Genomic DNA, 15026 nt, shown 5'->3' on the forward strand with positions numbered 1-15026 from the left:
TTCTCATTTTTGCTTCAAAATTTTAACTGTTCTTTGATCTATTGTCATATTTAAGAAAAAATACTTGTGAAGGTAAAATTTTAGATAAAAATAAATATAAATATAGTTTCGTTTTTCCAGAAATTCCGTAAATCAAATATGGCTGACACGTTGCAAAACAAACCGGTGAACCAGCGAATTATTCGAGATAGGCTAGCTGCATGGGAATCAAAAACAAATTCAAAGGCGTCTTTGACGGATAAACAAAAAGATTCAATTATAGAGTTGACGACAAAAGCTTCAGAAAGAGCAATACCAGAAGACGTCAGTATAAAATTGTTATAATTTGCACTTCCTTCATTTTCAGAGATCTATATGTAAACATATACATAATTTGCAGTTAATCGTACACTCTGTGCAAAAATCTATTTTAACCTCTAGTAAATTAAACAAGTCAGATGCTTACAGCTACTAGCGATGCCATTCCCTTTTGAGCATTTACTTTTTAGTCCTGGTCCTTAAAGGTATCAGTTCTGTTTGCCCTGGGTTTTTAATAAACTGTAAGTGTAACATTCTGTTCCAAAATTAACCTCATGCAACACGACAATAACAAGAAAAAATAGAAATCAGGTCCTCTTTTACCATGTGTTTACCAAGAAAAAACAAAAACTGACACCTATGGACAGTCATTCTTCCCAAACATGCCAAAGACTATCAGGAATTGGAATCAAATTCCAGCTAAAACTACATCGTCTGACTTGATAGAGGGATTCAAAGCTGCTCTTAAAGCAGGCTCTGGAAGGAGGTAAACAGTAAAAAAAGCATGCACATGTATATAATTTTTAATTGTAATTTGGGGAACGTTTTAAATGTAAATAACTTTGAGAAGACTTCCTGCCTTGCCGGGCTCTGCACTAATTATTTTGGCGGACTATACACATTCAATATGAATTCAGTTCCTTACTTGGAAAAAGAAGAAAATGAAGAGCAAAAAAAAACCCTGGCATTGCCTGGGTGAACAAGTACTAGGCTGAACGTGAATCAGGGTGAACAGAACCTAAAAGGAGACATGCATACATGTATGTAACTGGAGATGATTCTTCTTACAAAATAATCTTTGTTGCCACCGGGATTCCAACCTGGGACCTCTGTGTTACCATACATGCTAACGACTGAGCTTTTGAAGTACTTCCTAAGGGTTGGCTCTGTGGTTATACATGTACACACTGCCCTGTAACTCAGATGGAGACAAAGATCATTGTGTAAGAAGAATCATGCTCTTTGGCTACATAATTTGATATTGCACCCAAATAAAAAATGCATGGTGGTTACAGGGAAATTTTATTTAGAGTATGTGTTTTGTTTAGCTCAGTCGATATAAATGCTGCCTTGTAACACAGAGGTCCATGGTTGGAGTCCAGTAGAGACAAGCAATATTGTAATGAAATTCATGCTCTCCAGTTACACATTAAATAATACCACTTTTTTAACCTCTTTTTTGCCTAGATTGTTCATACTCATGAACATTTCCTGTGATTCAATCATCATTAAAACAGAAAAGTGCAGAATTTCATTTGTATGGTTTGGAAAAATTGACTTAAATATTTTGCAAGGAATCAGATTAAACTATAATTTTACTTTATTCTTTGGAAACCATTTTTAAGGTCTTTTGGCTGTGTCTAATGATCTAGATTTTAAAAATTAGGAAGCTCAATTTTGATATTGGAAAAATCCCATAAAACAATAATCAAGATTCATTAGAAAAAAATAACCTTTCATTTGTACCTAAGGGAGTTAATCTGTTTTGTAAGATATGTATTTTTGTTAATTTTAATTTTTATGTTAATTTTAGTTACCAGAAGACGAAGCACAATTTGCTTTATCAAAGAAACAGGATGTTCCCCAGTCTCCAAGTTACCACGAAACTATAACAAAATTCTTTCAGACAAATGAGGATGATTCCCCCTGCAAGATAGAAAATGCTCAGCAGGTACAAGTACTTAAGTATATTTAAAACATACTGGCATAATACATGTACATGTACATGTTCATTTGAAAAGACTGTAGATGTAAATGTACATTTGTATGTGTACATTCCCAGACAAACTCTTGAATGTTTGAGAAATAACCTGTTTCTAAAATAAAATTTTCATCATTTCGGATTATATATTTCCACTATAACAGTACGACAGTAATGAAAAACTTCACAATTTTCACCATTTCTGTTATGTACTGCAAAATTGAGATAATAAGCTACTCTAAATAAGGTTTATGTGACTTGAGGCTTAAGTTCCATGTAACCGTTTTGATTGTTGATTTGTTGATTTTTATTTGTAACAATTGCACACATCGATTCCGAATGTTTTTTGAGGCTGGTGTAAACTATGAACAAAATGTTTGAATGAATATAGATATAAACTGATTTTTATATTCATTCCTTTCATTTACAGTTTTTATCCTGGTTTGCAGAACTTGAAAATGATATTGAAAAAGAAGATGAAGACACTTACAGGTTTGTTTCACAAAAGCATGGTAGAATTTGGCGTTCTCATGGTCAGAATAAATACCAGTGTATCAGTGTTTATTGCTGGTTTCCTGCTGTTTTAATTTTTACATGAAAAATATTTTTTCCAAAATTTGTTACATCTCGATACGCATGGGTCTGTCATTAAAATAAATATTATCTGATTGTACATGCTAAACACATATTCAATATTCATGCTTTTTTGTTGATTATTTGACTATAAGGTGACATTGGTAAACTTCGGCTTCAAAACACAACATTAAAGTTGCTGCCATATTTAACTTCATAACAGATAGAGAGAAAATAAATTGAGAATTATACAATATGGTTGTGTAAAAAATGATAAAATCGTGCACAGAAGACTAAGTTTATGATATATGCATGGATTGGTCCAAGAATTTGAAAAACATTATTTTTCACCAGTCATTCGCTTCATATGACTGTAAGAAAGAGGAAAAATAATGCTTCAACTACTTGAAGTAACGGATAATATTTTATGAGGTAAATACATATTTAAAAGATTCACTTTTTAGTAAATCTTGAACCTTTTTGGTACATGTCTCTTCCCAAAAGACAGACTGTTTATAATACAGATTATCATTTATTTAAACTAAAAACTTGTGAACATGTTGAAGATTGAATTGTTGGTGTTCTGTTACAGATCCTACATAACTGAATTACAACATTATGAATCCCAGTGTGAAAGCATTTTACAAGAAGTTTCTGGAGCTTTGGACTTTCTAAATGGTTTACAACACCAGTATATATCTGTGTCTACCAAAACTAATGCCCTTCATGAAGCTTGTGAAGATCTGCTGACAGAACAGGTATGTCAACATGCCGTAGGATTTTGTAGCCATTATATTTATATTTATAATACTTATTTCATCCAATGTACAAATCAGTTATTCACAATACTTCACCATTAATACAGATTTATATGTCTTGATTGGCACTACAAACAGAAAGCAACGTAAACAAAACAAAAAAATCAAAGATTTAAAACATAAATATAACATATCAATGCTAAAAAAGAAACCTTTTGTTATGAGATAAGATTAATATTTTTGATGTGATGAATGATAACTTTAATGAATATATGATAATTACAGTGACATGCACATTTTAATCAACATTTAAGGACAAGTGGAATGTTTAGTTAAAAGAAGACTTGGTATATGCCAATGAGACAGTTACAGCAACAAAATATCTATAAGTCATCTTATTGTCATAATATGGTCATCATCAATAGTCAAGCTTTAAAACGTACTGATTGTAAAAAACTGTTAAAATATAACAGAGGCAGCTATGAAAGATCTACCTTAAGTCAAGCCGTATTTCTTTACGCTGCAGATATGGGTTTTACACTAAATGTAAAACTTTGTAAAAAAAAAATCACACATATTTTCTGACATGAATAATAGAACTGGTTATCAATTTCTATTTTAGAAAAAAGACAAGCATATAATAATGATATTGTTTATTATTTTTCAGACCAGGTTAATGAACACAGCAGAAAACATCAGCAATAAACTCTCATACTTCAATGAATATGACAGGATAACTGCAGTAAGTTTTCTAAACCTCTGTAACATGACAGGATAACTTCTAAACTTCTGTAACATGACAGAATGACTGCAGTAAGTTTTATAAGCCTCTGTAACATGAAAGGATGACTGCAGTAAGTTTTCTAAACCTTTGTAACATGACAGAATGACTGCAGTAAGTTTTCTAAACCTTTGAAACATGACAGAATAACTGCAACTCTTTAATCTGTAATATACTTAATGCAATTTACAGGAAACTGCTAGCCTAAAAACTGTCTCATTTCATTTTTGTAATTCTGTGAAATGACTAGAATAAAATTATATATATTTTCAATTTTTGATGTAAACTTGTTTTTATGTTATTTATTAACAAAATTAATCGACAGACTGAATTATCAAATAAATTTAATATTATGAAAATATCTCGAGTGTTAAAAAGTTAGGGGACTTCTAAAATCTCTATTAATACTGTGAAAATTATACAAAGCTATATATTATTATTGTATAATTGTTGACATTTCATTTTACAGAAACTGGGTTTGCCATCATTGACAGTCACCAATGAATCTTTTGTACCCATGTTGTCACGTCTTGATGAGTGTATACTTTATCTAAACAACAATGTAAGTATAAAAGTGGTTTGTACTGTAAACAATTTCCATTAGAAATAGAAACTATACTCTAGTGTTTTCATCATCAGGGCATGTAAACCTGGAATTAGAACATAGGTTAAGAATTTGACAAATGCCCTTGTCTTTCATATTGCAAAATCTAAATATTTGTTCTATTCAAATACTTGTCAAAATTCTTAACCACATACAACTTACTTGCTCTTACTTATAATGATAACTTGTTGACCAATATACATCTGTCCATTCATTGATGCCAATTAATGAAAAATATTATACAAAAATGCTAAAAGTTTGGATAAAAAAATTAAGGTATTATTTGATAATATTTACTTGATTCATAGTAACTCATTTTAATACTTTTATTTTTACCATTATGCAAATAATTTTCCACAGTTATTTAATTTATATATGTGTATTGATACAAAATAAAAAATACAGCCCTGGTACCTATTTATAAGGTTGTTTCTATGCAGGGTTGGCAAAAACCCCGGGCTTTATGAGTATTGTCCAGCCCAGTGGGAAATACTGGGAAAACCCGGGTTTTACTGGGTATTAATGGGTAATACTGGGCAATACTGGGTAATATAAAATACAAGCCTGAATTTTAAAGAGGATTCAGTGATCAAACTCAAATGGAATACATTTAAGACATTTATAAACACATTTTGATTTATAAATAAGTTTACTTGTTTTAGAATCTGATAATACAAGTGTATTCATTTGAAAAAGAACCAAGAGTTGTCTCATTGGCACTCACACCACATCTTCCTATATCAGTTTTAATTTAAGTCTTTCTCAATAATTCTCCTAAAAGTCTATTGAATAATCCTCACGTCTAGATATATACATTCTAAGAATTCATTTTTCAAATGTTTATATATTTAAAATTAACAATTAACAAGAAAATGTAAGAAAAATTACTTTTGCATAATTTATATGTATATCACTAATTAATAAATAATTATTTAGATAAGGACATAGGTATGTTAATATAACAATATTCAGCCTTTTCATTTCTATAAGTGTTAATGACTTGACCCTGTATGGTGTTTATTTAGCAATATGATTGCATAGAAATTTATAATTCATATACACACTGCTATAAAATGCATGTTTTGAAAGTTTGGTTATTGAAACAATACACGAAAATTTATAAGTTATCCTAAAATGTTCAAATTTTATATTCTGCCTTCAAAGTAGTGGAGAAAAGAATGAAATTGAATTGTCAATCTTCTAGAAATGACTCACAATAGTTATCTGTACAAAATGTATATATTTAGCTATAATACTTTGAAACTACAACAAGTCTTTACTATTTTGTGTTGAAATCAGCTTAAAAAATCATATTGCCCAGTATTACCCAGTATTAGCCATTTCTTGGAGTATTGCCCAGGCCGGGAAAACCTGGGAATTCCCGCCTGGGTTTTCCCGGGTGGGTAATACTTAGCCAACCCTGTTTCCATGACATTCTTTTAGTTTAAACATATTTTATTTGTTCAAGTACAAATTGAATAAGACACAAGTCAAACAGACTTATGACATTCTTCACTTTTATTATCGTTAGTTTATTAAAATAAAAGTTGTCTTGTATTTTATTTTCAGCCTAGATATAAAGAATCACCAGTATTTCTAACCAGATTTAGACAGTGTTTATCTAAAGCCCTTAATTTGATAAAAACTCATGTCGTCCAGATTCTACAGAATGCCACACAGCAAGTCCAGCCAACTAAGGTAAATTGGAAAAATAAATGCTGAAAATATACATTGATCGTTAAAATACTACATAAGTTTTTTTGTAAGTATCAGGATAATAATTGAAGTGCTATTTTAGGTACATGTACTAGTATTCACTACATTGTTAAATCAAAAGTAGGAAAAAGTCAGAAGAAAAAAATCACAAAAAAATATAGGATTGTCAACAGTACTGATTATAATGCATACATAATATCTTATTATTCTACAACACATTGAAACATGATGTCACAAACTTTAAAGACTTGAAAACTGGTATTTGAAGCAGCAATTTAATAGATATCGTCTATTCTTCTTCGTTTCTTTATGATGACTATAAATTATGTATTGATCAATGGAGTCATCAATTCAAACTTTCATATTAGTTATACATTAAAATTACAAGCTTAAAATGTATCTTTTTAGTTATTTTCACCGAAATCTTCAATGACAATTATTTCGGATGGCATGTATTTAATAAAAAATCAGTAGGTAAAGGAAATTCGAACATATAAAACCTTGGCATTTAAAAGTTATAAAGAAAGATTTTTTTACTGAAATACTGTTTGTCAAACCCTAATATCCATAAATTTGATCAACTGTTTAACTTGACAAATATTGTAATCTTAGAAGAAAATATGTACATGATGTAAATTTATCAAAGTTATAAATGTGAAAGCTAGTCCTCTGAGTTAATTTTATTGTATTGTTCGCTCATGCATTTTACATGTGTAATAATTTAACTTTAAAGTTATACTTATTTATGTTCTTTATAATTACGTAATTGAATTTTGGGTATTGTTACCGGTCTATTGCTTTACACAGTTTTTACTGATCACAGACTATAACAAATAGCAAATGTATTGTACAAATATAATTTCAGGAATCTCCCAGTATTGGTGATAATGCTTTTACTCTGTTTTATGGGAAATTTAGAGCCAATTCTACAAGAGTAAAGGCATTAATGGAACAGTTAGAAATCCGTATAGATAAAAGTCCTGAGTAAGTACCAGAAAATTAGGTTGAATAATTGCTATCAAATAATCATGTTTTTGTAGCTGTTAATAGATCGCTATGTAGGCAATATCCATGAACACACAAAAGCTATTAATAGATCACTATGTAGGCAATATATATCCATGCACACACTCAAGCTGTTAATAGATCACTATGTAGGCAATATGCATGCACACACTTAAGTTAAAGTAAAAAATCATGATAGCAAGTGAATGCAGTCAATACAAATTTTAAAGGAACTTTTCCATAAATTATATATTATTTATTGTGAAAATTACTTTTTCAATTATACTACTTCAAAATTATAGTTCTCAACCCTTTGAAAATTTTATTTGAAGAATAATAGCTTATTTATTGTTTGTGCAGTAATTTAGATTATAGTTTCTCTCATGGTAAAATTTAATCATAATAAATATCTATTTATGCAAGGATTTGTATAGTTTACTATACAAATCCTTGATTTATGTTATCCAATTCCTCTTCAAACATTGTTGCAACCTACATTAAACTATACTATGAATAGGAAATATGATACTACAATGTATTAGACAAAATTAACAACAAAAAATTGGTGTAAAATTACTTTGCTTCATAATTTAATTTTGATAAAAAAAAAATAAGGCTTTCTTTTAGGCAATTGCACAGGAATTATATTGTTTTTTGTTTTTTGTTTGTTCTTTTGTTCTTTTAATTGTGAAAATATGCATAAATCACCAACCTTTGATGAGTGTTTAGATTGACCCAACTTTTTGTCTTTTGAAAATACACTATTTATGCAGACCCCCTTTTTATGACACTAATCAAATACACTATTCCAATTAAAGAAAGTTAATTTATTAGAATATTTAAATGCAAAAAGATAGTAGTCATTGGTATTTTGTATCTGACTGGTACTAGTGTCAAAGCCTTTGGTTAATTGAATAACTAATATCTTTTTACCTTATTGGAAGCTTCCAACCTGTATTATTTTTTCTTTTCAGGTATCTTCAGATTTTATCTGATTGTCACCAGTGTTATTTTAATCAACGAGAATTATTACTAGGGCCAAGTATATCAACAACAATCACAGATTTAGCTTCAAAACATGTTCGTGATCACTGCACTCTGGTTAGTATTATTACAAAGTCATTCGCATTTTTAGCATCTGTAAAATCGCCATTTGATATCACCAATTCTTCAACTTCAGTATTGTTACCCCTAAATAGAGCAATAGAAATTTTTCAGATTTTTTTTGGACTAGACCTTGTGTAAAATTAAAATAGGAATATAGCAAAACATACACCAACATTTAAAAAGCTAAATGTGAATATTGCAGTGATTTTACTTTAAAATACCTGGTAATGGTTTTAAATGATTTATTTATTATAACATCAAAGTTAAAAAATAATGAAATTTGATAATAGCGATTGTTTATGTTCTCATTGTAAAATCTGTAATATCTAGTAGATTACCTTTAAAATGAATGTTTGTTAATTTTGGGATGAGTTAATACAGGATAAAAAAGACCACATGTCATACAAAAAGACCATGTCATACTTTAAAGACCACATGTCATACATAAAGACCACATGTCATACTTTAAAGACCACATGTCATACTTCAAAGACCACATGTCATACTTTTAAGACCACATGTCATACATAAAGACCACATGTCATACTTTAAAGACCACATGTCATGCATAAAGACCACATGTCATACATAAAGACCACATGTCATACTTTAAAGACCACATGTCATACATAAAGACCACATGTCATACTTTTAAGACCACATGTCATACATAAAGACCACATGTCATACTTTAAAGACCACATGTCATGCATAAAGACCACATGTCATACATAAAGACCACATGTCATACTTTAAAGACCACATGTCATACATAAAGACCACATGTCATACTTTAAAGACCACATGTCATACTTCAAAGACCACATGTCATACTTTAAAGACCACATGTCATACTTTAAAGACCACATGTCATACTTCAAAGACCACATGTCATACTTTAAAGACCACATGTCATACTTTAAAGACCACATGTCATACTTTAAAGACCACATGTCATACTTTAAAGACCACATGTCATACTTTAAAGACCACATGTCATACTTTTTCCATTTCAGATGAGAAGCGGGTGTGCTTTTATGGTTCATGTGTGTGAAGATGAATATCAATTGTATTTTAATTTTTTTTCCAAACCAACTTCTTTGTTAGAGTAAGTAGTTTGTTGGTTCTTAAAAAAATTTGTTATGGTAAAAACTAGTTGATCTTGAGGAAAATTTGCCTGCCCTTAATGAACAACAAAAAAATACAAGAGTTAATCAGTGTCAAATCTCCGGGGGGCGGGGGGCAAATATTCATGAATAATAAACAAGAATTTCTTTGTATAGCATATGGACCATAATTTGGTATTCGGCCTTTGGTTTCTTTTTGTATCCTTTTTTATAAGTTCTAAAATTTTAACTTTTATTTTGTGGGTTGTGTTGGTGTTAGAATAGTATGAGTGGAACAATTGAGTTTTTCGAGAAAAAATTAATACATTTTGATTCACCGTTTACGTGACATGAAATCAAACAGGAAACCAATCTTTATTTTCTTTATTTTGCACAATATAATTCAAAAGGCATAAATAAACACCATTACTAGTGTTACTTGCTTCATGTTAATATTTAAAATCTATTTTCAATGTTATATTAAAGTTTTTTTTAAACCTGACAGGAAACCATAAGAAACCGAAAGCATATTTTTAGTTTATTTTATTGCAAAATCTGCTTAAAATAATCTGAACAGTATACTTTTTCTTAAAATCCATCTTAAATGTAACAGTATTATAAAACTCCTAAATATGTGCTTGTTTTGAAAACAATTAGTACAATTTATTCAGAATTTTCCATATTTTCTCCATTGATACAGGATACCATAATCGTTGTATCTTGATGTTTAAGCGAAAAAAATGTATTTATATTTGGTTTTTATATTCCAGTTATATACAATTTATTCCAAATCATTGGCAATGTAACATTCTTTAAATCCAGTAAAGAAAAAAACTTTTAACTTGGAATTAAAATCTTTAAATAGGCACAATGTGATACTTATGACCTGTACACCATCTACATGGTTTCCACATTTTAACCTACTTTAGTGGGCTAAAATCAATAAAGTACTTCCTTTCAAGTCATGCATGGTAAAAGTTTACTTCTCCTTTGACAAGTTTATTGCGTTTCTGAACATGAATAAAAAAATATTAATTAAAAACTGTGACAGGATTCCAACTTTGTACATTCTAAGTGTAACGGTATATTAACATGTATTTGTTATTAAATTATATTTATTCACCTAAAATATCCAGTAATATTAACTGCTGAAGTTAAATCAATCCAACGAGCATTGGTACAATGATAAGAGACGTAATTTCGATTGATTTTTCCAAGGACTCTTCACGTCATTATCGGGAAACGAAGTGTGTTCTAACGTCTGTCAAATATGAAATCGATTTTGTCAAGTCATTGGGCATTTATTTTCACACAGGCTCGTATGTTACATTATGCACATAGGAAAAATAACAGACCACCGGCGCAATCTCTTTGACAATTGTATTTTCCTCTTTTAAACAAGACGAAACAAGTCTACAGATTATGTTTGCTAACATCCCGTTGGAAACAAAAACAATGTTTAGACCTAGTATTTCGTACATCCGGCCGTAATGGCGTTATCACATGTTAGTCACGTGTTTCACGTATGACCGGAAATGGTTAGAACTTAAGGACAAAAACAATTTTAATAAATAACTGTTTCGTGTGAAATGTAACGCATAATGACAACGTAATTTTCTTACTTAATTATTACGAAGATCAAAACAAGAATGTAAATCATCTCGGATTTACCTGTTTGAACATCTCGCGAGAGTTCATATTTGCATATTGTTTTTAAGAATTCTATAACAACAAAGCAGATTACATCATCTAAAAATTGCGTTACGAAATCGGACACAAAAATCACGCCACTGTTCTTACATCTGCTACATAAATACTTATAGTTCTCGGCATTTTCTTCTCACTATTCTTATTGGTCGCTGTTCTTTGTTATTTGAAAGCAAAAGTTACAAATTTGCCGGTGACGATTATCTATAAATCAGTCAGCGTTATGCTCTTCGGAAGCAATAAGTAACGCGAGAAACGACACAAAAAGACGGTTGTAGAATCTTTGAAATTCGTATATTTTAATTTTTTTTCTAGGGAAGAGTAGCATACACTTGTATGTTGATAAAAATAATGGCATCTTTAGATGTAGTTGCAACTTTTCTTACAGTAATTCACATTTTATCACTTTTCTATAGTTATAGGAAACAGTGCCCAATAGCAAATTATGGTCCATATAGTGTTTAGGTAAAGAGTCGGAGTCAAATTATCACTTTTTTACTGGATTTTTGTGACAAAAATGTCGGTTATTAAATTGGGGATGCTCGGCGGGAGGGCGGGCGGGCGGGAGGGCGGGCGGGCGGGAGGGCGGGCGGCAATCAAATGTTGTCCGTGCATTAACTCAAGAACCGTTCAACCAAAGCTTTTAAAATTTTAATATGTTGTTACTGACAACTAAATGAAGGTCAAGTTCAATAATGGCCATTTTACCGTTCAGGAGTTATGGTTCTTGAAAGATTGAAAAATGGCGTTTCCAGTCGTGTCCGTGCATTTACGCATGTACAGTTCTACCAATGCTTCCCAAATTTTAATATGTTGTTACTGGTGACAAAATGGAGGTCAAGTTCAATAATGATGATTTTGACTTTTACCGTTCAGGAGTTATGGTTCTTGAAAGATTGAAAAATGGTGTTTCCAGTCGTGTCCGTGCATTTTCTCATGAACCATTCAACCAAAGCTTTTCAAATTTTAATATGTTGTTACTGATGACAAAATAGAGGTCAAGTTCAATAATGATGACTTTTACCGTTCAGGAGTTATGGTTCTTGAAAGATCTTAAAATGGTGTTTCCATTCACATTGTCGATTTACTCACAAACCATTCAATCTAAGCTTTTCAAATTTTAATATGTTGATACTGATGACAAAATAGAGGTCAAATTTGATATTGACAATTTTCACTTTCACCAATCATCAGTAATGGTCTTGTGATATTGCCAGGACACAAATAAATGCTAATAAATCCGGTTTGCTGTCATTGTGACAGCCTCTTGTTTGTGTAATTTCATTATCTAATATGTAATTTATGGAAAGGATGTATTCAAAATGAAAATTGCTTTGTTGTGTCTAAGTTCATGCATTGCATATTTTATTTAGGAAATGGTAGAAATCTTAATTCCACTTTGGTGCTTCATATCTTCTCAGTTTACTTACCCAACTCTGGTTCACAAAGATTTTATTAATACTTTTCAAACTTTAGGCTGAAGTATTGATTATATGCATTTTTTATTGTAGTGACATGTTAGAAAGGCTGTGCAGTCACTTGTATGATACACTTCGACCATTAATAATACACATCAATCATTTAGAAACCTTATCAGAGCTGTGTAGTATTCTTAAAATTGAGATGTTAGAAGAACATGTGCTAAATAATGGTAAGTTTTATCAATCATTTTCATATAAAGAAAAGAGTACGGTATAAGTTTAAAAAAGATAGTTTATTGTAAAAATTGTTATATCAGCAAGGTTCTCAAATTATAATTCAATTTTATGCCCCACTTAGTGGCATTATGTTTTGGTCTGTGCATCTGTTTCTTTATCTGTCAGACTGTCTGTCTATGCGTTCATCCCTTTGTCCTCCTCTAGGTTAAAGTTTTGGTCAAGGTAGTGTTTGATGAAGTTCAAGTCCAATCAACTGAAACTTTGTGCACATTTTCACTATGATATTATCTTTCTAATTTCAAGGTCCACTGAACATAGAAAATGATGGTGCAAGTGGGGCATCCATGTTCTATGGACACATTCTTGTTTTCAATTTTTTTAACTTGTATTAAGAAACTTGACTCTTATGTCATGATAACAATATTTTGCTTGACTTTTACAGCACAGGAACTGAAGGCATTTGAAATAGTTTGCAGGCAGATGTTGATGGATATCCAGGAAAGATTTGTTTATCGTACCTATATCTATATAAAGTCGGACATTCTCAGTTATTCACCTGCACAGGGTGATCTGGCTTACCCAGAAAAACTAGAAATGATGGAGGTAAGATATTCTCAGTTATTCACTTGCACATTGTGATCAGGCTTACCCATGAAGTTCCCCGGGATAATGGTTAGCAACGTCCAGGGATATGGGTTAGAAACACCCAGGGGCTATGGGTTTTATTACGACGTTGGTTAACCAATCAAATTCCTAGATATATAATAAGCCCGGGATAATATAAGTTATCTACATTCATATCATATTCATCTACATTCATATCCGTAGATATGGGTATTTTAACACCCTGAAGTACCCCAGTACACCATGAGGCGTACCTGAAGGGTTTACAGGGTACTTAAAAAATATTTTCAAAAAAATAAGAGCCAAGACTGTTAATGTTATTTATCCTAAAAGTCCATGTACTGACTTTAGTCAGCATCATACATCTTTTTGTGCAGAATATCAGTTTATTTAAGTTTTTTTTTAATAATTTTGTGTTTTTAATTTTAGAGTATTGCTGAAAGCATAAAAAATGAAAGTAAAAAAGGTCATCGTAGGTCAGGATCCAATGCATCAAGTACAAGAGGCCACTCAAGGTCAGGGTCAACTGTATCTGCTACTAGTCAGGAGGTAGCTGACATCACCACAAATGGTCAAGTCGTGGAAACCTCCTTCAAAGAAATTGACATTTCATCAGGTTTGTTTATTATTTATCATTCCCTGTAGAAACACTGACGTAAAAATACTAATGTCAGCTATTGAAAATTCTATTGAGGATAGACAATTTAAGATTTTTTGAAACCCTGATAAAAATACACAATGAAAGGTTTTAATATGTAAAAGACACTTCATATATGATATATGTATATACATATATATATTTCAATAACTTGATTGTCCTGATTGTGCATTAAATAATTGGTGCAGTATTAAAAGTCATGGTCAATTGACAAAACTTTTTCATAGTTTATTTGTTTTAAAGTGTTGTCATTTCAATTTCAACATCAAAAATATAGCACTACCACACATTATACAATTGAAATTACACACAGATGAGACTTGTCACAGTGTCTACAGTTTATTGAGATATTTAAGGCTTCAATTGATTTAATCCACCTTTTTATAAAAATATTTTCTGCTGTGCATCATGTACGTGTATATTAACTTTTGTCAATGATGACCAATCACTGCGCAAATATGAGGAAGAGTGTGATTGAGAACTTAAGAGTTCTCTCCCTTAAATCAATGAATGGTAGTGAATTCTGAGACAGATTTTATAGGAATTTGATTAAGATAATAGACAGTTAATATGTCTTTCTGTCATAATAGGTCCACAGTCTAGACATATCTCTTGGGTTAACATTTTATTATTGGAAAAATTCAATTCTTACAGCCTCAGTCAAAATTTTCTTTTCTATTTGTGACCTTAAGAGTGTCATATGATTTGCTGAACAAATTTTAGTGATTTT

The 15026-nt window shown here is 30.8% G+C and overlaps 1 protein-coding gene across 2 annotated transcripts in view; it reads left to right on the plus strand.

Annotated features, from left to right (window-relative positions):
- The first annotated feature begins 120 nt into the window (after positions 1-120).
- Positions 121-15026, plus strand: part of LOC134712318 (conserved oligomeric Golgi complex subunit 3-like) — a 30502-nt gene continuing 15596 nt past the window's right edge. For both annotated transcript variants that reach the window (XM_063573753.1, XM_063573754.1), the window contains exons 1-13: positions 121-303; positions 1832-1969; positions 2430-2491; positions 3165-3330; positions 3998-4072; positions 4581-4673; positions 6285-6413; positions 7297-7415; positions 8411-8537; positions 9560-9651; positions 12868-13007; positions 13457-13617; positions 14068-14254. In XM_063573753.1, coding sequence (XP_063429823.1) covers positions 139-303; positions 1832-1969; positions 2430-2491; positions 3165-3330; positions 3998-4072; positions 4581-4673; positions 6285-6413; positions 7297-7415; positions 8411-8537; positions 9560-9651; positions 12868-13007; positions 13457-13617; positions 14068-14254 — 1654 coding nt within the window. In that variant the 5' untranslated portion in view covers positions 121-138. The remainder of the gene's footprint in view (positions 304-1831; positions 1970-2429; positions 2492-3164; positions 3331-3997; positions 4073-4580; positions 4674-6284; positions 6414-7296; positions 7416-8410; positions 8538-9559; positions 9652-12867; positions 13008-13456; positions 13618-14067; positions 14255-15026) is intronic.

This window comes from Mytilus trossulus, chromosome 3 (assembly GCF_036588685.1).
Source record: "Mytilus trossulus isolate FHL-02 chromosome 3, PNRI_Mtr1.1.1.hap1, whole genome shotgun sequence".
Classification (NCBI taxonomy): Eukaryota; Metazoa; Mollusca; class Bivalvia; order Mytilida; family Mytilidae; genus Mytilus; species Mytilus trossulus.